Source organism: Siphateles boraxobius, unplaced genomic scaffold, assembly GCF_051911475.1.
Source record: "Siphateles boraxobius isolate OS27281-9 unplaced genomic scaffold, OSU_SipBor_1 46, whole genome shotgun sequence".
Lineage (NCBI taxonomy): Eukaryota > Metazoa > Chordata > Actinopteri > Cypriniformes > Leuciscidae > Siphateles > Siphateles boraxobius.
In genome coordinates, this window is record NW_027509097.1 from 10,420,332 (window position 1) to 10,442,543 (window position 22,212).

The following is a 22,212-nucleotide window of genomic DNA, read 5'->3' on the forward strand; positions in this document are numbered from 1 at the left end:
TAGTGCACACGTGAGTTGCTCTGTGGTTGACTGTCATAATCCACATTCTAATGTTTTTTCTTTACCCAAAACTGACCAAACTACAAGGTACAAGTGGCTGAAATTTATTTTTAATGACGCTGTTCCAACAACCATCTCAACTTGCTCAACGTTAGGTGTCTGCGCTAAACATTTCACAAAAGAATCTTTTACAAATTTGGGGCAATATCAGGCGAAGTTGGCATCAAAGCTACGTTTGGAAAAAGGTGCCATTCCAACAATCAGGGACTTGCCTGAATTTGAAACGATAAGACTGTGTTTTTATTACTATATTTTGTGTAACAAACAGCAGCTAACTACTAATGCGGTTAATGTATGTGATGTAAACACGGGGAATGGACTCTACGAATGCTAGCCACATCTTTCCACTTTGTTTTCCAGCTCTGGTTCAGAGTCTGGCTCAAACATATACGGTTGAATCCCGTAGGTCGCGGCCAGGTCGGGTTCATTAACAACTTGCGCCATGATCTCTTTTTGGAATGATATGCTGAAGATACCTGCGGTGTCAAGCCCCCTCCTTCCTGCCACCAATCAACGCGCCCCTCATTTGCATTATTAAAATGACCGTCCACGACAGCCAAAACCTCGCATCAGATCTCGCGAGACAATAATGCATTCAGAAATAAGGGTCAAACGAGCTCTGTGTTAATTTTTTTCCAATTTCTCTTTTTTAGAAGGGCATGAAATGACTATAATAGAGCGTGGGTATCAAAGTTAATACTACATTATGACTCCTTTAAATGGCCTAAGTCAGCCTAATGTTTTGTTGTATTTGTACAGTTAGTTTATGCGTTCATGACTTCAAGGCTAAATTATTGTTATGCTCTTATGGGTGGTTGCCCTGCACGCATAATAAACAAACTACAGCTGGTCCAAAACGGAACAGCTAGAGTTCTTACTAGAACCAGGAAGTATGACCATATTAGCCCGGTTCTGTCAACACTGCATTGGCACCCTATTAACAATTGTTTACATGTTTAAATATGGCTGATTACTTACAAAGTACTAAGTACTTACCAGGGTGTGCAGAATGTTTCTGTTGGCCTCTTTCAAAAGCTCTTTCTGTATAACATTACCCAAATAAAACAAAATTATGAAGGATTTCTTGAAGTGAATGACATGATGGCTAGCTTCATGACATGAAAGCTGATTACTTGGTCTTCATGAATTATTTTAAAGTGCTTTTGGAGTGAGCATAATGTCCTCTTAGATTTTCTTTCCCCACCTGTAATTAATCGTTTCAGATGATCTGATCCCCTACAGGTGCAAGATCTCAAAGACAAGAAAATGCTTAATGAATATGGCGTTCTTTTATATTTCCATGTGGGAAAGCAGGACTCAAGTGGTGTAACGAAATGAAAAAAAGAAAAAGATTTTTTCTCACAGTCACAGATAATAATGTAAACAATGAAACAAAGTCATGGGTTGGATAACAAACCATCAAGCACCGTAGGGATGCCATGATATTGCAGCTCAAAATGATCCACCCCTGTGCTTCACTCTGGGCAGAAACAGTCCGGGTGTTAAGCCTCTTTGGGACTTTTCCACATTGTAACTCTCACAAATGTGGGAAAGAGAGGGAAGGTTGACGCATCAGAGAACAATACATGTTTCACATTGGCCACATCTCAAGATTTGAACTGTTGGCACCATTGAAACCAAAATTTAGCATTTTCATGAGTGACCACGTTTGGCTATAGCAGTCTGTCGTACCTGGTGTACCAACATTATTACCATATATGATACCATATACTCGACATACCACAAAGGTCACAGATGAGCCAGCGAGACGAGCACCAATAATTTGTCCTCTTTTGAACTCTGATATGTCTCCCATTACAGTATGTTGTGTGGATTGCAAAAATGTATGTACAGCTGTGCAATTGCTCTGCTAATTCAACCTTTACACTCTGCTCTTACTGATGGAATGTAAAATCAGTGAGGGTTGATATTAGACCGCGCATATATAGGTGGGAATCCTCCAACACTACATTGGCCAGTGTTTCAGTTTCATTGTCCAACCCCTGTATGTAAAAAAAACACACAAAAAAAACACTGCTGTCATTAAGTCGGTGAGATGATATGCAGATCCTTCCCTCCCCATGTTATGATTCCAATGTATTAGGCTTATTCCAAAATTGGTGATATATTTGGCTTGTTTTGATACTGAAACATAAAATGTTTTTATTCATTTTATTGCCTTTTAAGCACTAAGTTTTGTCTTTAATATATGTTTTTTTGTTGATGCTCATGTGATGGGATAGAGCTTGTCTTATCAATAATTTTGAGGAGGTCATGAATGGATTTCTTCTGACTTTCTGAAACGCATGCTCTCGCTCAGCGGAGCACCAGAGCAACATTGATGAGCACACACTCGCTAAAGCAACTCGGCCAATCACTGAGGACCTCCCAAAGTGTCTTGATGACTTTTTGGCTGGTAAACAAGGCCTTTGAGTCTTTAACCCACCACAAAATCTCTCTTGAGGTGTTGTTTTCCCAAATGTTCAATTCTCAGCCAGGTCATCTTATCACAGTCTTCAATGGGGACTGCGTCATGTTTTGTAAGTCAAATTGATTCAGCCTGTTGAGTAAACGAAGTTATCAGAGATTTTCTAATACTCATTTTCTGCAAGGAGAGATGGAGAGCTCAAATATCGAAGGGTCCACAGCTATCAGGCTTTATTTCAGGAGTGGGAACCTAGGGAGAGGCCAAATCGCTAACATGATCTACACGCCTAGAAGAACAGCAGAGGTTAATTGTCATTTCCTCCTGAGGATGTTTACCAATAACTTCAATGTTTTCCTTTTCCATCTGGTCACTCAAGCTGTTTTCCAGGATTTTGCAGTTTAATAGAAAAGCTGAGTGGGAACGTCATCATCTTCTTTCAGAGTCAAAGAAGATGTTTTACTGTGATGTGCAGGCCAAATGTTTGAAGTAACAAAGTATTAAATATTATAGCAAACACATGACAATCACCATTTGCATTCTTTTGTTTCAGCATCACCTTGATCAAAATGATCCACACTGAAGATATCCTAGAGGTAGAATTAAACACCACTAATAAATAGTTTATATGGTAACCTAATGTCTGGTGCAATGGAGAGCTGTACAGAACGTCATTAGATGCTTTGCACATTCTACAATTATTATAAACTCCATTCTGATGCAGACCTTTCACAAAAAAAAAAAAAAATGCATTTGGTACATGCATAATTCAAGTGATATTATAGAAAGTTTATGTAGATTGCTAAACTGGTAAATCATTCTAAAATTGGTCCAATCAGAAAAACAGGTTCAAGCCCATTGAATTCATGCAAACTGCAGCCACAGATTTAGACTGCAACCAAGGCTTTCCTGAGTTTGAAAGGAGGTCTGCAGATGTGTCGAAAGGCAATCGCTTCAGTGAGTCTCCCACAGTGCACTTGACAACAGCTTCAATCAACATGCTTTTTGATTCTGAGAGAGGCTTAAATGGAAGAACTAAATATACCTTAACAAGCACACGTGTGTAGTGTAAAGAATAAGGGTGGCACAATATGTACATAACTGCTTATAATATAGTCACTTAGGTAGTGGTTCTCAAAGAAGCCGGAAGGCCTCGGCAAACTTCCAATGGGGCTGCGGGATAAACTAAAAAATTGTCAAAGCTATTTTAAAATGACCTCAATATAATTTTCAAAATAACAATGTGTCATTAAGAGCAGATAAATGAAAGCTGTATTTCTTACTAGTTATTAATAAATTAACAAAACATTGTTTTGACAAAACTGCCCATTTTCTCATAGATTACTTTTTGTCCACTCTCGACCTCAATGTAGCAATTTGGTCCTGCATTTCTTTCTGGTGGTCCTACTGTGCAGAGTAAAAAAAATACATATCTGTCCAACAAAATGGGACATTATTTGTCCTCTCAACAACTGCTGTTTTAGAACATACAGTTCTTGAGACCTCTATAATCACAAAATAAATGATTTTATTTTAATCTATTAACACTACAAAATATATTTGAAATATTGACAATGGGCGAGTCTTGGAGTCAAAGGTTGAAAACCACTACCTTACAGCTTTTAAAAACTCAAGATTAAATATTTTCATGTTACAATTTCGCACAAATTTTGCATGCGCTGTACTGATAATATAGCATTTAATTAACAACCTGGTGTCCAAAAACATCATCAGAATTTAAACCAGATTTCCAATGAAACACCCCAAAACACTTATCTGGTTTTCAGAGGCACGTGCGTGTTTTGCAGTGATTTTCTGCTTCATGAGTTCAATTAGTGTAAGTATTTGTTCTCTTCTGTCTGAAAATCAGTAAAGTAGCACACAATCCGTTCTGCAGACAGTGCCACTAGACTTGTGACACTAGACACTACACTCAAGGCATACCAGTCTAATACTTGTGTTTAAAAATCAAAGAGCTGTTTAATGCTTTATTTTTTAAAGAGATATATTATATCATTATTATTAATAATAATAATAATAATATTCCTACAAATACATGGATCCTGGCACGTTGAAAAATGTTTTCTTTCTTTTTGTCTTTGTTAAAACAGGAAAGCTAAAAATATCCTATGGTGAAAAAATAAAGCAAACAACAAACGATTTAAACATTGAGAAAAAGAGAAAAATCACAAAAAGACAAATAAAACAATAACGAATTTGAAAAAAAGAAAAGAAATTCTACATCCTTTACAAACACTATGGCCCAATAATTTAAGAAAATAGTGTCTCTAAAACGTTCATATTGCTTTGTAACTTCATCAGTGCCCTTTAGGGATTTCAGCAATACAGTGCTGTGAAGTCTTCACAACGGCCAGAAAGGGACGCTCTCCCCCGGCTCTGCACAGACCTCTACGAGGAGGTCATCCTCAACGGATCCACTGACATCTTTGAGGAGAGAGAGTCCCGTTATTAGCTTGTTTAATCCTCAGCGCAACGTCCTTTTGTGTTCTTTTGGCAGTAGAGAAAAAAAATACAAGGTATAGTAACTATTCCTCATGATCTTGTAGTATTCACCATTGTTGTATTTAGCATTATTACTCTCTAAGATATTATTACTATTACTATCACCATCACGGATACACAGAGTGCATCGTGTGTCGTGTGCGCATGTGTGTGTGTGATCGTGTGAGTCAGTGTTCAGTGCTCGGAGCTTGTTTTCTCAAAAGAGAAACTAGGCAGAGTCAATAGCTTGGAGTTTGGGATGCCCTCTTGAGGCAGCCCATCTCCTCCTCCACCCAAATCAAATGAGTCTTTGGAGTCACTGGAGGGAGCGCGCCTCCTCAGGAAAGTGTCCCGGCTTGGCAAGGGGGGTGGTACCATCACTAGAGCAGGGTGAAAGCCTCCTGTAAGCTCTGGACCCTCGGGCGGATCCTCGGAGATGCACGGTGGACTCATCTTCTTCTTGCGGGGGCGTGGAGAGGACTGCTGCTGGAGGCTGTCAGCTCGCGAGACGAAGCCGGAGGAGATCGAACTGCCCTGGGGACTGCTTTCCACGGACGAGCACACCTCGATGGAGTGCCGGCGTGGGTCGTCGAGCCAGGACAAGGGCCGTGGTAACAGCAGAGCTCGCTGGCCCTGTGTTTCAACGCTGTGGTACTTTTTAAGCTGACGTCTTGCACCTTGATCTCCTGTCCCTCCTCCGACTCCATCATCGCTCCTTCCTGCGAGCCCCGCACGGATAATTCGGGATACTTCCTGATCCACAGAGTCTGTTTCCTCCTGCTTCACCGCAGCCGGTGGTGGCGGCGGCGGTAGGGCCGGCAAGTGGGAACGACTGGAAAACGCATACTGATCGTAGGGGTTGTGCTGTGTGTGGACGCTAGGTCGGGATGGTTTCGGGGAGGCGCCTGGTGTGGCAGGGACCAGAAAGAGCGAAGGCTGGAGCTGCTGCTGCTGAGGTGGAAGGTTGACAGGGGTGTCCGACAGTTCCCTAAGTCCCAGGGGACCCTCGTTTCCCCCTCCCTCTGTGTATAGAGTCTCCTGAGAGTCAGCACTCACTGCAACCTGAGGATAGCAGGGACGGGAGGAGGTGAGGGGAAGGTAGGGGGTAACATTAGGGATTAGGACATGAACAGGTGAGAGGGAGACTGGTTAGTATGAGATGTCAGGGGTGTAAAAGCCAGTGGAAGGGGAGGGGAGCCGTGGAGTTAGAGTGGAGTTCACCATTAGCATTGCACTCCACAAACTCTCTGTTTCAATGGATTGGAGCTGAAATTAGTAAAATAGAAAAACCGCCTCAAGGCGTCCATTTTGAATGCATTTGTAGCCCCAATCAGAGGTAGCCGACTTCTTTTTAAAAGTTTGTATCAAACTTGAAAGTATCAAATTAAGTAACTCACCGCAAAACATATTAAATCATCCCGCCCACACACTGAACCGACAAAATAGTGTTTAAATTGTTCTAAAAGTTCAATAAAACTTTCTCAATAGTAGTTACACATTCTGAAGTAACATTCTTAGTTTAACACAATTCTTAGTAGCCTACTTTCTGTCTCATGGGCAGTCCCAGGGATGGACTTCCAGGGTGTGTTTTTTTTTTTATTATTATTATTACTTTGAGTTTTAATGTCAGGTCATTCTCATCTGCTCAATAAATCAGACATTATGAAGAAATTACAGGATCTATTGACTTTTTGGTCAGTTTTGAACTCCATCCAGATGCAATAAGCACCAACTATTTCACAGACAAACGAAAAATACATGTGTGCTTGAGCCTGAAACTTGCGGCTCTTAGAAACTGTTTTATAAAGAGCACAAACAAGGCCATAAACTTCGCAAACTTTGGTAAATCAACTATTTTCCCCTCAAAGCACTCTTTTAAACAAAAGGTTTTTATAAACAGTTGAAACAGTTTCAATGACAAGTGACGGTCATGACACAACTGTCAACCTATACACAGAGCTACAGAAAGCCTGAAGGTAAAAAAATATGGATGCATGCAGATGAGACCTTTTTATTTTTATCTCCAGTAATATATAAAAAAAATACTTCATATCATTTCAACATATAGTTTAAAGTTTAAAAAAGTTATATTTAATCATATGATGACTCATGCATCCAAAGAGGTTTGGGATAAGCCCCAAGTACCTCCTGACCCTAGAACCGCCCCTGGTTCTTTTTATTGCATTCACTGATAGGAAATGTGTACTTTCAACCAAATCAGAAAAGTGTGCAGAAAGTGTGCAGTACACTGGAGAAATTGGCAAATCAATATTTGTCTCCCTTTTGCTTTGTATCTTCAGTTCTAATCTTTGACATGAACTAAGTAGCTACTTCCCATGTACTAAACTGACACGCTGCCTGAGTAGAAGTACTGTACATGCTACTGCTCTGGGTGAAGTCACATAGGTGAAAACTTACAATGTCAATTGAACTTTCAGAGAAAAGTTAGCAATATGTGTATTGTTTTAACTAGGGCAGAGCAACATTTACCCTAGGGCAAAACTACAGGCACTGTTTGGCAGACTGCACTCTGAGCCACAGGGCTACTGCAAAAGACCTCAAGACCCATGTCTCTTCCTGGGGTCACTCTCTCTCAGAACTCCCCATAATCTGTCTATTTCTCTTAATCAAAGAAGACTGAGAAAGACACCGGCCCAGTAGGAGAGATAGGTGGGTGTTTTGGGAGGGGCAAAAGATCAAGAAGAACCATGTCAAATTTGGAAAGTAAGCCAACATGGAGTAACAGACCAAGCCATGCGTATGCTTGTTCTGTGTTGAATAGAGTATGACAGAAAAGTGGAGTATGACACTATGCTGCCACCTAGTGGCAGGAAATTGTTTTTAAATTAGCATGACACATGATTGACTAAATAGCACTTCTAGGAAACAAAAAAAAAAGCTAAATAATTAGTAATTTAATAAACATTTTTTTTAAATTAATGTTAAGGTTCCTTTAAAAATCAATTGATATGGCTAAACTACTGCAGATAATGCTTATTTGTTTTAAATAAATGCAACTAATTGTGCGTATGAGACATTAGTCCACTAATTTAATTCCCCTTGATCTTTACCCTGCATTTTTGGCTTTTACAGTAGCCATGGTGAAATGCGTCGGGCTGGAGGAATGGGATTTAAGGGGTGTGGTAGGATAAAGTGGGACAGAGTAGGGGACGGAGTTCAAGGATCTGTGGAGAGGGTGCTGGAGGCCAGCTGATTCAAGCAGCACATTCAAGCTCTCTCAGAAACAGGAGTATCTGTGTCTCAGGAGCAGCTCGGGGTCAGGCTTGGGTTGGACCATGCTGAGCTGCTCGGAGTAAGTCACATTAGAGGGTATGCAGGCCAAAAAGCAGCAGAAAAAAAGGAGAGAATGCAGGAAAGATTAAAAGAAGAAATATACTAGCCAGAGGGAGAGATCAACAATGCAGAGGTTTCAGACTTCATACCAGTCACATTCACCATAAGTCTCCAATCACAATCCATAAAGGAAGACAAGGGATATTATGCATTATGAAAGAAGTGTTACGTTAGAAAACCTAGCAAGCTGCTTATGGAGCTGCTTATTTTAAGAAGACTTATGTCGCTCCCGATATGTAGGTTATTCCAACTTTAATATTTTGATCTCTACAATAAGTGATTTTGTAAATTAGTTTGAATTCAATGTAAAGTGTTTGCTCTGGCTTTTGTTTTAAACGATTGTGCTCTGTTGTTGTAGTCGTCTGTTGCTGTTGTGCAAGCACGATGTGGAGGTTGGTCAGTGTGGTATTTGTCCCGCCCTTCCTGCACTGTGATTGGACTGCTGGGTAAAAAGTAACAGTGTAATGAGCGCTGCATTTGGTTTACCCAAAATTGTCAATTTTTCAACTCAGAAAATAAACCATCTCAAATGAAACAAATCTTTTTTTTTTTTTTTTTTGTACTAACAGAAGCATTTACTGTTCTTTCAGTTGAAAGAAAAACATTAATCAAATGCTCATCTTGTGTTGCTGCAATAGCTTTAGCATGTTTAGTCAATCACCTACCACTGAGTGCATAAAGTTTCTGTTTTTTGCTTGAATGATGTAGCCTACCGGGTTGCCTACTTGTGCTCCATGCCTTGCTGTGTTTATCAGTTTAAAGACACTACTTGCACTATTTGTACTACAAAATGAACCAAGGGAAATGCTGATTATACAAAATACAAATACATATTTCAATCAATATTTAAAAGTATACATAAAAAATAGTTGGCATACGTAAAAATTGTCAAATTAAAAAGTGTGTGCTATGTATTTGTAAGCTTATTAGATCATAACGTTCACTTAGCAACATTTATCTCACGTGTTTTGTATGAAGAGCAATAAATGAATACTTTTGTTTAGCAAGGATGCATTAAATTGATTAAGAGATTTATACAAAATAATTCTATTGAAAATAAATGCTGTTCCTTTGAACTTTCTATTCATCAAAGACTATAGAAAAATCATGGTTTCCACAAAAATATAAAGCAGCAAAGATATCTTTAAATATTGATAATAATAAGAATAATTTATAATAAAGTTTCTTGAACAGCAAATCAATTAGAATGATTTCTGAAGGATCATGTGACACTGAAGACCGGAGTAATGGCTGCTAAATAATCAACTTTGCAAAACAGGAATAAATTACATTTTAAAATATAAAACAGTTATTGTAAATTGTAATGAAACTTCACATTACTGGTTTTGTATTGTTGATTAAAAAAATAGCCTTGGTGAGCATAAGAGACTTCTTTCATAAACATAAAAAACAACAACTTTTGAACAGCAGCTCATTAGGTTTTGGAAGAGAGCTACTATGTGCAATAAACAAAACTAATAGCTAATAGAACATACTCTTTAATAAAGACACAATCAAAAGTAATAGACCTGAGGTCACCTGTCTGCGTAGGGTGCGTGAGAGAGTGTGTGCCCGGCGAGGCGGAGGGATACGTGGGATGCTCTCTGAGTCTGATAGGCTATGAGGACTGATTGGTCTGAACAGATCGGTGGGGACAGTCAAGTGTTGGGTGGGTTCTTCTGTTTGAGAATGGACAGAGCCTGTAGACCCTGTGTGAGGAGATATTTGCTATTATTGACATTACGCATTAACAACCATATTTAAAACAAATTCAGAAATACATTGCAGTGCACCTGTCTGAGCTAAGTGAGTTGAGGTTGTTTGGGTACTGTGGTTCAAGTTAGGCTGCAGCGGTTGGAACATGTAGCTGTCATTGGGCAGAGAATGTGTGCGGCCCACTGAAGTCTTCTTCACATACAACAAGTGCTCATCCGTTGGCTCGTCTGGCTGCTGGGGCTCTAGAGGATCTGGTGGAGCTGTAGTCTGAGGGACATTAAAAGAGTTGCAAGTCAAGCTGAGAGCTGGTACTTGTGTTTGAGTATCAGGGGCCCTTATGAACACATGGACGCACACGCAAACACATTGTACCTAATACATAGAGGCTGGACTGGTTAGCATACAATGAAAGGCAAACGTCACTGCGCACTAGACAAAGGGAGAAGACTGATCAAGAAATGTTGATGTACATAAATCATGTTGCATGAATTCATATTTGTCATGCGAATACATACATATTCAAATTACAAATGGCTTAAAGTATTAGTTCAATTAGACATGAACATTTGCAAACAATCGGAGTCATTTATTTTTAATGAATCGACTCATCCAGTTGACACAATCTGTCTGAATGATTCATGAATCATTAAATCAGACTCACTTTTGACCAAGTTCACACTGCAAGCCTTAGTGCTCAATTCAGATGTACTGCTCAAATCCGATTTAAAAAAAAAAAAAATATTTGGCTATTCACATACATTTTTTAAATATGGCCAATATCACATTTGATTTTGAACAGGTCACGATCCTGAACTGACCGATTATGTGGTCTTTGCGGAACAAAAGTGGGCGTTTCTAAATGTGTGGTTGTTTTCAAACTGGTGGGTGTTTATAAATCATGCAATGAAAATGATGCCCTTCACCTGACCCCACCCTTACCCTTACTGTGACGTGGGCAAATCAGGTAACGCGGTCGAAATTGCCTCTCTGTTTATGGCCTTGCCCAATGATCTGGTAACTCCTGTTACTGTCCAGAGACCTATACTTGAACTGACCCGCATGAGCATAAAAACAAAAACAAAGTCTGCACGCAGCACTGAATTATACGGAAGTAAACACGGAGTCAGTATTGAATATAACAGCTCACCATTCCTCTACTGACTAACTTCGCTGCCATCTTCCATATTCACAAGGTACCAAAAGAACTACCGGAATGTAAAATCTTTGGAGTGACTCCCTTCAGAAGAGAATTGTGACAAATGTTGTTCTAGAGTGACGGAAAAGTTACATAAATTCCAATACGACTGTTCAGACATAGTCATCGGACCTGTATCTGATTTAGGACCACATGTAGAAGTGGCTCAAATCAGAATCGAAAAGATCAGATTCCATGTGATTTGTGCTGTTCATATTGTTATGAAAAAACTGTTACTTTTCCACTGTTTACTGTCATTATTTGTGGGAAACAATTAGATACCCATTAACATTAATGGTAGAAATTTTTGATGATGCTTCATGGTATGGGCATTGAGGAGTTATGGGTATTCTCAGTGCATATTTTTCTGCCGTTTTTCATCCACAAAAATATGACAGAGAAATGAGGACATGCTGGATCTAAATCTCACTCATCTGAGAAATGCTATGTATAAATTATTTATGGTTCTATGGGCATAGTTCTGAAACAATAAATATGAATTAAATTACGAAGTGACAGAAACCATCAGCCTTCTCCCTAAAAGCTGTGCCCAGTGCCTGAACTACTGTAGCTGGCAGACAACAGAAGCCGACCCCATATCACACTCCTATATTCTTTCAAGAAGCATGGTACTAGGGAGAAACTTCACTTTTAATACAAAAAAATAAATAAGACAAAGATAAAATCATGAAACAAAAACTGAGATACACAGGTAAATATGCAGACAGATAAATTGAGGATGGAAACAGGAACATCTAAAAAGCATGAAGAGACAATGGAGAAGAGGTTCAGAAATGGCCTTTAGACGTGTTGGTAGAAGAATAGGCACATAGCTGCAGAACCCAGACAGGAAATGAGCAGATTGACAGGCAGTAATACTACTCTACTGGACTGGACTGGACCATACAAACACCAGGCTGGTGGGAAATGTACAAAGATAGGGAAAGAGAGAGAAAGAACAAACAAAGTGGATGGTTAGAAACCCCCAAAGTTCCAAACACATTCTCCTCTCAGTTCTGCATAAATAATTTATGATGTTTGTCCTCTACTTTTACAATTTAATAAGACTACCAAGTGTCAGAAAACAGATTACTGCCATGATTATATTATATTAAATCCAAATATAGTATCTATTTATATTTAATGTACAAAAATGTTGGGGTCAGTAAGGTTTTTTAAGACTTTTATTGAGCAAGGACACATTCAATTGATAAAAAGTGATAGTAACGTCAATTGTAATGTTAAAAGAGATTTGAATTTCAATTTAATGCTGTTTTTGAACTTTCTATTCAACTATCAAATAATCAAATAAAAATGTATCACGATTTCCCAATAATATTAAGGAGCACAACTGTTTTTAACATTGATGATAAGAAATGGCACATAAACAGCATTTTAAAATGTATTAACATGGATTAGAGTTAAAATGTAAAAGTATTTCACAATATTAATCTTTTTTTTTCTAGTTTTAATTTAAAAAAATACAGCCTTGGTGTATTCCTGTTGTAAGACACTTTTTAAAAAAAATCTGACCAACCCCAAACTTTTGAATGTTGAAAGTATAGTGATTAACATCAGCATTTGACTAAATATTATATAAATATTTAAATGACAGCAATATAATTGTAGCATTTTGTCAACTGCTGCTCACTGAAAAAAAGTAGTCTGTCAACTCCACACAACTTTAGTAACTCCACAACAATAGGTACCATATGAAACCAAGGTGTCCTTAAAGGTTCCACTAAGAAGAATGTTTAGTTAAAACTGTGTTGTATCTAGCTTAAAACAGCAGCATGTTTTTAAAAAAAAAAAAATTATACTTTATTTATTTATTTTATTTAACTGAACATAGCAAATCTATTACAGAGCCAAAAGACCTGGGGATAAAATATTCAGGGCTAAATGCTGAAGCAGGGTGGAGAGGGCGGATGTCTTTGGAAGCTGTGTAAGGCTTAGAGGCAGGAGTGGAAAATGATCGTTGCTATAGTGTTAAATACATTGCACTCCTGACTGGTTAGTAAGAGGGGGTTAAAATCATCTGGGATAGAGTCATCCGTCAGAGCTAAGGACCAGGATTTCTCCGATGCCAGAGATAGAGCCTCCATCTCGGCTAGAGGAATCTAAAGAAGAAGAGATGAGCCAAAAGTGAGATGGGCAACCAGCACATGCACAGTTAGAAGACACGCTCAGACTTTCACACATGCAGGTACAATACAACAACTTTATGTGGTGAGGTCAGTTCATTTTTGCGAACATAACAGTTCAGGGTGTAGAAACCATGTTTGTGCAACATTAGGATTGAAATTGAGAAGGTCTTTTATATTCCAGTAAATTTTTTGAATTTGATCTGAATTTGACTGATGTAGCAAACAGGATGCAGAATTGCAATTCAAACCTCAATGAAGTAGAATTAAAATGATTTGAAATCAAGACAAACTTTTAATGTTGGCTTGCCAAAGCATTGTTTAAAAATGTGGATTAGATACTCCTATAAATACTGAAAATTCTTCCTGTCATTCTGATTCAAATACCAATTCCAATTCAGCTTCATGTGGGGTGTGGCCAATGCAATTCAAATTCACTTCTTAAAATCAAAATTTTGCCCAGGCCTGATGAAAACACCCTCCAAGTCCGCTGACAAGATGCTCATTTACCTTCCGTCAGTAGCCATGATAGATATCAAAATGTTTAATGATCCTCAGATATTAAAGGTATATTAGATTATCCTCGAAGAGAAATAATGTGTATCCTCTTTCATAGATCTTAAATAAATCCTGCATACTGCGTCGTTTAATTGACCCTGGGAGTTTGGGCTGGAACTAATTTTTGCAAAGTCGTCAAAATAAAAAAAGACCCAACTATTTCCATAAAGACATTACATATTCTCCAATTACATTTAAAAAAAGATTTTAGAAGCCTCAGTTTTTGCAATGCTAATGCAATTGAATTAAATATTTCTCTGTGAAACAGACCAAAAGAGATTTTCTTGCATAATTCAACAGCGGCCCAGCTCTTTATCGATCCACAGATTATCTCTTCGACTCCAGCCAGATGAGTCCATCACTTTTTGGGGTATTTATGATCTTTGGAACGAACGTGGCATACATTTCACACAATTTGCGAGACTTTGTCACACTTTTGTACACTTGGATATTCCTGGAGTAGAACCAAGTCCTTGCCTTCTAAAGAGCGCTGGAAATCCCAGAGTGCAGAGGTGGTTTTGTAACTGACACACAGAAGCATCAGTGCTATTATGTAAGTTTAAGTGGTCCAGAGAGAGAAAAGGAGGGAGAGAAGAAGGGAAAAAGACAGATAGAGAGAGAAGTGAAGTGTGGTACAAGGCAAGCTGGGTGAACAGGGAAGCCATTGACCTGTTTCTCAGTGCAGTGCTTGCTGGGAAGGGGAGGCAGAGCGTAGTAGTGGCAGATGTAGCCAGATAGGTTGTCCATGAGGCTGAGCTCTCCTTCCAGTGAGCCCTGGATCACCAGGGAAACTGAGTCTAGCATAGGCCTCCGCTAAAAGACCCAGCATGGAAGACAGGATGAATGACAAAGAAAGAGAGATAGAGTACAGACAGAGAAAGAGGCAGAGGTGATGACAAGGGGTAACGTGAAAGACATCACACAGAGAAAAAACAGAGGAGAAATGAAGGAAGGAGAGAAGTTGCAGACTATAACACAATTAGTCAGAAGAAAGATTTTCAAAGGAATAAACAAGAACAGTTCACTCAAAAATGCTTTATTTCCATTGGAACACAAAATAATATATTTTATAGAATTTGCTGGTGTTCCAAAGAAATAAGAAGGTCATACGACTTTGGAACAACACAAGGAAAATAGTAGAATTAATTTTTTTGGGTGAACTGATACTTTAAATTAGAAGTAAACCAGTAGCACGATTCATTTATGTGCTAAACAGAGTAGTAGAGCTCTAAACTTACAAAGATGCATTGCTCACATGGTAAAATACTTGATTATATCACTGACATCCATAAGGTGGAACTAGAGCTCTATGAACATTTGCCCTGATGATGAGCAAAACATTTTGACACAGCCACACTAAAGAGGGCTAGAGGGATAGTTTTAATGATTGTTAACATTAAAAATGGCTGGTATTCTGGAAATAGCCTGCCTGCATTAAAAAAGAAGAGGCCTGTATCACAACTTTCCCATGGTACCAGTCTGACCTCCAACCACCGAGTTTATAAGGAGCAAACAACAGGCATGTACGGCAATAAAAGAAACGGATGGACTTCCCCATTTTAAAAATAACAGTCTAGTGTTTTTAAAAGTGTCTTTCGGTTAAACCTCGGTTAAACCTAAAGATCGTTTATAACAAATGCATGTTATAATGCTCTGAAAAGCCCTGACAAATACTACATCTGAATCATGGCAGACTAATTTTTTGAACTAATAAATGGTTAATTGTTTGTTAGACACTGTTGATTACATTAACCCATGGAAAAAGAAGCATATTTTATACATTGTCTGATATCAAGATTTTCATATCATATAATATATTTTAAAAGAATGTCCGACAAGTAAAAGGGATAGTTCACCCAAAAATGCTCACCATTTGCTCACCCTCAGATTGTTCCAGGGTATTTTTTTTTTTCACAGGGGAAACAAGTCGACATACAAGTTTGGACACAACATGAGGATGAGTACACTTCATTTTTGAATAAAATATTCCTTTAAGCTGTATGCTGTTAATTACCATATAAAATAATTTTTACTATGTACAAGCAAATACCATGTTTACAATTATTCACTTAAATGTAAGTCAATGGCATTGCATTGGACTGGAATACATGTTAAAGCATGCAGTGTTGTAAGTATTGCCACAAGGCTTAAACGTTATGCATGTTTACATGAGACCAGAGTAACATAATTGTTTACTATCTTCTTCGGTTCGTCTCATGACCATATAAAGCCAGTAAACCCTGCAAATTTCCAAAAAGGGACTTTTCACATAGAGAGAAATCCACAGGAATTACAACGTTAGTGCAGAACCAAAATCTCATCTGTTTAGAACAGTTGTCCCACTGCTAAAAAAAATTACCTACTGCTCAAATAATACACATTTTGCACAGATGTCCTAATATAAATTGACTAATATGAATGCTTTAAAGGGTTACCTTCATGTCGATCCAAGCCCGTAAGACTTCCGTTTATCTTCAAAACACAAATGAAGATATGTTTAATGAAATCGGAGAGAGAATGCTATCCCTCCATTGAAAGACCACACAACTACCACTTTGTAGCCTAAAAAATAGATTGTAAAACTAATCCATATGAATCAAAAGGTTTAGTCCAAATTTTCTGAAAGAGACTGGATCGTTTTATATGATTAACGTCCCGGGTTACGTATGTAACCCTAGTTCCCCGAAGGGACGGACGCTGCGTGAATTCGCAGTGGGTACGCCCTCAGCGTGACGCGTCTGAAGCATGAATGAAATCAGTCAATGGAGAGAATGAGCGTACGGCGAGTGACGTCATCGACCAGGAAGCTATAAATATCCCCTGAGTACACAATACGCCAGCTTAAAAGTTACTGAAGCAGCGACCCAAGGGGATGCCGAGAGTATGGCAGGACACGCAGCGTCCGTCCCTTCGGGGAACTAGGGTTACCTACGTAACCCGGGACGTTCCCCTTCAGGGACTACCGCTGGCTGAAATCGCAGTGGGAACGCAATACCCACATCCCCATACGACCAAATCCCCGTCGTGTGTCATTAGGAGACACAAACCGACGAGAGAACCTGAGCCCCGGGAGTGGAGCTAAGATCGAGGGAGTAAAATCTAACGAAAGTGTGCGGTGAGGACCAGCCTGCCGCATCACAAACGTCCTGAAGAGAAGCTCCTGAAAGAAGAGCTGTAGAAGCAGCCATACTCCGGGTGGAATGAGCCCTTACAGCCAAAGGTGAAGGCTGATGGGCCGAACCATAAGCAAGTGGGATGGCCTCGACCACCCACTTGCTCATCCTTTTTCTAGATGCAGGACACCCTTTCTTTGGTGACTCAAACAGACGAACAGTTGTTCCGATCTCCTCCACAGGGCAGCTCTGTGGACGTAAGCATCAAAACCCAAACTGGGCACAGCAAATTAATTTTCTCCTGGTCTGACGTCAGAAAAGGCGGAGGACAAAAAAACCTGCAAAACTATAGGTCTAACTGAAACAGTTGGAACCTTAGGAACATAACCTGGTCTCGGAAAGAGAAAGGCCTTAACCAACCAGGAGCAAATTGCAGGCACGAGGGAGCCACCGAAAGTGCTTGAATATCTCCAATTCTTTTTAGAGATGAGATAGCGAGAAGAAGGATAGTCTTTAGAGTAAGAAACTTTTCCGAAACTTCCTCGATGGGCTCGAAAGGAGCAAGGGAGAGACCTTCTAAGATGATGGCCAGATCCCAAGCTGGTACCCTCGTGCGAACTGCAGGCCTCAGCCTCAAGGTGACACGAAGGAAGCGAGACATAAGTGGGTGTCTCCCGAGGGAACCTCCACTTGAAGGGGTGTGGTAAGCAGCTAAGGCCGCCACATACACCTTCAGTGTGGAGTGGGATAACCCTGTGGAGAGACGGTCCTGCAGGAAATCCAGGACTGTACCAACCGGGCAGTTAACTGGGTCCTGCTGGCGCTGTCCACACCAAGAGGTGAAAAGTTTCCACCTCGCGGCATATAACTTCCTCGTGGAGGGAGCTCTGGATCGGAGGATGGTCTCAACGACCTCAGCCGAGAGACCAGAATCTATGAGCTGGGCCCCCTCAGAGGCCAAGCCCACAGCCTCCATAGCTCTAGACGGGGGTGAAGGATCGACCCACTCGCCTGAGAGAGCAGATCTCTCCTGATCGGTATCTCTAGGGGAGAGCCGTTGAGGAGAGACACTAGGTCCGCAAACCATACCCGGGCCGACCAGAACGGGGCTATTAGCAGGAGACTGAGCCCGTCCCGGCGAACCCTCTCCAGAACTCCTGGGAGCAGAGCGATCGGGGGAAAAGCGTACAAGCGTGACCTCGGCCACGGATGTACCATCGCATCCAACCCCAGCGGGGCTGGATGGCTGAGAGAGAACCACAGCGGGCAGTGTGATGTTTCTCGAGAAGCAAATAGGTCTACCTCGGCAAGACCGAAATGTTTCCATAGGAGTTCCACCACCTCGGGGTGAAGACTCCATTCCCCGGGCCTCGGCCCCTGTCTTGACAGGATGTCTGCCCCCTGATTTAAATACCCCGGGAGATAAAAGTTCTCAGAGAAAGAATTTTCCCCTGGGACCATAGAAGGATCTGACGTGCCAGTTTGTAAAGCGGGCGAGAACGCAAACCCCCCTGATGGTTGATATAAGAAACCACCGATGTGTTGTCTGTCTGGACAAGAACATGGTGGCCCCTTAGGTCTGGGAGGAAGTGTTTCAGAGCCTGAAACACCGCCAACATCTCTAGGCAGTTTAAGTGCCACAGACGATGATGGTCCTCCCACAGACCCTGAGCTGGGCGACCATCCATGATCGCCCCCCAACCCGTGAGAGAGGCATCTGTCATTAGCATAACGCGACGACAAGGAGCTCCTAACACAGGGCCTTGGGACAGAAACCAAGGATCTTTCCACATGATCAGGGCGTGATGACACCGTCGCAAACTCACGATCATGCGAAGCGGATTTCCCCTCGGGGAGAATCCCTTGGTCCTGAGCCACCACTGTAACAGTCTCATGTGCAAGAGGCCAAGAGGTATCACGTTGGACGCAGCTGCCATGAGACCTAGCAGTCTCTGGAACTGTTTTACAATGGATGACTGGCCTAGCTTGACCTGATCTACTGCAGCGAGAATCAAAGCAATACGAGCAGGTGACAATCGTGCCTGCATCGTCGTTGAATCCCACACTACACCTAGAAAAGTGGTTCTCTGTAATGGAGAAAGAACACTCTTTTTGGCGTTGAGCCTCAGCCCCAGTCACTTGATATGAGCAAGAACGACATCTCGGTGCCGAACCGCCTGTTGTTCCGATTGAGCTAGAATCAAGCAATCGTCTATATAGTACAGAAAGCGGATGCCCTGTAACCTCAGCGGGGCTATAGCAGCATCCGTACACTTTGTGAATGTTCGGGGTGACAGTGCTAGGCCGAACGGAAGAACCCGATATTGGTACGCTTCGCCCCCGAAAGCGAACCTCAGGAACTTCCTGTGTTGAGGGAGGATAGATACATGGAAGTAAACGTCCTTTAGATCTATCATGACATACCAGTCCTCGGATCTGATTTGAACATCCCCAGTGACAGACACAGCGCCCTGTAACGTACTGGCAGGGAACAGCTGGTCTGGGCACTCCACAACCCTCCTCGGAGGGGGCGAGCGTCCCTCGGGAAATCGCTCGCCGAGTCTCTCTACGCCCTGTGAAGGCAGGGTTAGTAGAGCAGACCCCTGAGGGCATCGGAAAAGACAGGGCACCGTGTTCTTGTGCAGTGAACTCAGGTCTTTCACGATAGGGACCACCCTCAGAACCCTGACGTTCAGCACGTCAGGATTTTTTTTTTTTCGATGAAGTAGTATCCTAACTCCCTGCTGGGTGGGGGACCCATTCCGCCAGGAACTCTACTAAGGGAACCAGCCTCTCGAGGCTGGCCTCCGGATGAACATCCCGAGTGACAGACACAGCGCCCTGTAACATACTGGCAGGAAACAGCTGGTCTGAGCACTCCACAACCCTCCTTGGAGGGGGCGAGCGTCCCTCGGGAAATCGCTCGCCGAGTCTCTCTACGCCCTGTATAGGCAGGGTTAGTAGAACAGACCCCTGAGGGCATCGAGAAAGACAGGGCACCGTGTTTTTGTGCGGTGAACTCAAGTTTTTCCCGATGGGGACCACCCTCAGAGTCCTGACGTTCAGCCCGTCAGGACTTTTTCGACGCGGCCTTTCTGGCGACAATGACTGTCCTCAGATCAGTCCTGCCCCGAGAAGGCCGCGCCGGAGAGCGCCTCGCCTCGTCCCTCCCGTTTCTCTGCAGGGGGGCACGAGACGTGACACTCCGCTTCTGCTGTGCTCTTTTGGAAGACGAACTCGACGAAAGACTTTGCTCTGGTTGAACATTCTGCGTGACAGACACAGTGCCCTGTAACGGCGCACCGGCAGGGAACGACTGGTCTGAACACACTAGAACCCTCCTTAGAGGCGGCGAGCGTCCCTCGGGAAAGCACTCGCCAGACCCTTCTACGCCCTGTTTCGGCAGGGTTAGTAGGACGGGCCCCTGAGGGCGCCGGGAGAGACAGGGCACCCTTAAGGGAGGTGAACGCAAGTCTCTCTCGGCGGGGACCCCCCTCAGATTTCCTTTGAGCAGGTCGGCCTGAAAAGCCTGCATAAAAGTCATCGTATGCAAACATGCAGCCGCCTGCCGAGCCACCGAGTAAGCCTTCCCCACCAGCACAGAGGTATATATATTTATTTATTTATTTATTTTTTGGTGGAAGAGCCGGTGCTTTAAGTGAAGACGATGAAGCAGGAGAGAGATAGCTCGCGAGCGTCTCCTCCGCCTACAGTATCGTCACATAACCAGCAGATTTAGCACCAACAATGTTACCATAAGCATTGGACTGATTTGTGTAAATCCAGCTTGAAACCGGTCTAACCCAGGTCTTTGAAACCTCAGCATGAAGATCTGGGAAGAACGGTAAGCACCGGCTAGAAGGTTGAGGTCGTGCAGACAGAAATCTATCATCTAGATTGCTTTTAATTCTAGAAACCTGTCTATCAGCTGGCCACTCGATACTGTTATTTTTTTTTAGCTTTTCAACAGCCCGAGATAATACATCCATCAAACCTTCTTCATTTGCAGTATAATGTGATAAACTAGTTTTCTCTGATGCAAAACTTTCGACATCCAGCTCCTCAGAACTGGAAAATCTCAATTCAACATCATCATGTGCCTCCACCCGGGCAGAAGTAACCGCCGCAGCGCGTGCTTCCAGAGCCGGGTGAGACGCACTAGATCTCGTCGGAGATAGCTGAGATAGGGCGGAGCCCGTCTCAACGTCGCCAGCGAGATCCATCTGCGAGCCCCAAGACAAGCGCCGCCGCTCTGCCTCAACAGAAGCGGGACCCGAGCCTCGGGGAGCTCGCAGCAAATCACTCTCCTCGAAGAGCGATCGCCGCGAGCGCAGAGTTCTCAAGGGAAAACGCTCGCAATGCTGACAATCGACTCCCTCGAGAGCCGACTGGGCATTGCTGCACTCCCAAATAAGCCACACTTAGCTCGTGTGAATCCCCACCCGTGATGTACCGAGTACAGGGGGGAACAAACTTCTTATACTGCTCGCTCATATTGTTTTTTTTATATAAAATATATATAGTGAAAACTCCTGACAAAACAGACAAACACAATCGACAGATTCAGACACACACAGAGCTGCTGAAGTAACTAAAGCTGGCGTATTGTGTACTCAGGGGATATTTATAGCTTCCTGGTCGATGACGTCACTCGCCGTACGCTCATTCTCTCCATTGACTGATTTCATTCATGCTTCAGACGTGTCACGCTGAGGGCGTTCCCACTGCGATTTCACGCAGCGGTAGTCCCTGAAGGGGAACATTGAATTTAGGCTTTTATTGACATATAAACATTGATCAGCAAACATAAACAAAAGCTGAACCATACTTGTTTGATGCATGAAAACAAACCTCATTGGTTCTAGCGGAAGCTAAACGTGCTGAGTAACACACGAGAATGAACCTCGATAAACCACGATAAAGCAATCGTGTCTCTTCAGAAAACTTTTAAATAAACCGCTCAATTCATATGGATTAGTTTTATGATCTCTTTAAGGACTTTTTGAAGCATCAAAATGGTAGTTGTGTAGATTGTCAATGAAGGGACAAAAATCTCTCAGATTTTATTAAAATATCTTCATTTGTATTTTGAAGATGAACAAAAGTCTTACGGGTTTGGAACGACATGAGGGTGAGTAAATGGTG

At 41.8% G+C, this 22,212-nt stretch overlaps 1 protein-coding gene across 1 annotated transcript in view; it reads right to left on the bottom strand.

Moving 5' to 3' along the window:
- Positions 1–5,046: 5,046 nt before the first annotated feature.
- Positions 5,047–22,212, bottom strand: part of cacna1g (calcium channel, voltage-dependent, T type, alpha 1G subunit) — a 276,677-nt gene continuing 259,511 nt past the window's right edge. The window contains exons 33-35 of the mRNA XM_077200722.1: positions 10,135–10,324; positions 9,881–10,050; positions 5,047–6,049 (exon numbers count right to left, since the gene is read on the bottom strand). Coding sequence (XP_077056837.1) covers positions 5,183–6,049; positions 9,881–10,050; positions 10,135–10,324 — 1,227 coding nt within the window. The 3' untranslated portion in view covers positions 5,047–5,182. The remainder of the gene's footprint in view (positions 6,050–9,880; positions 10,051–10,134; positions 10,325–22,212) is intronic.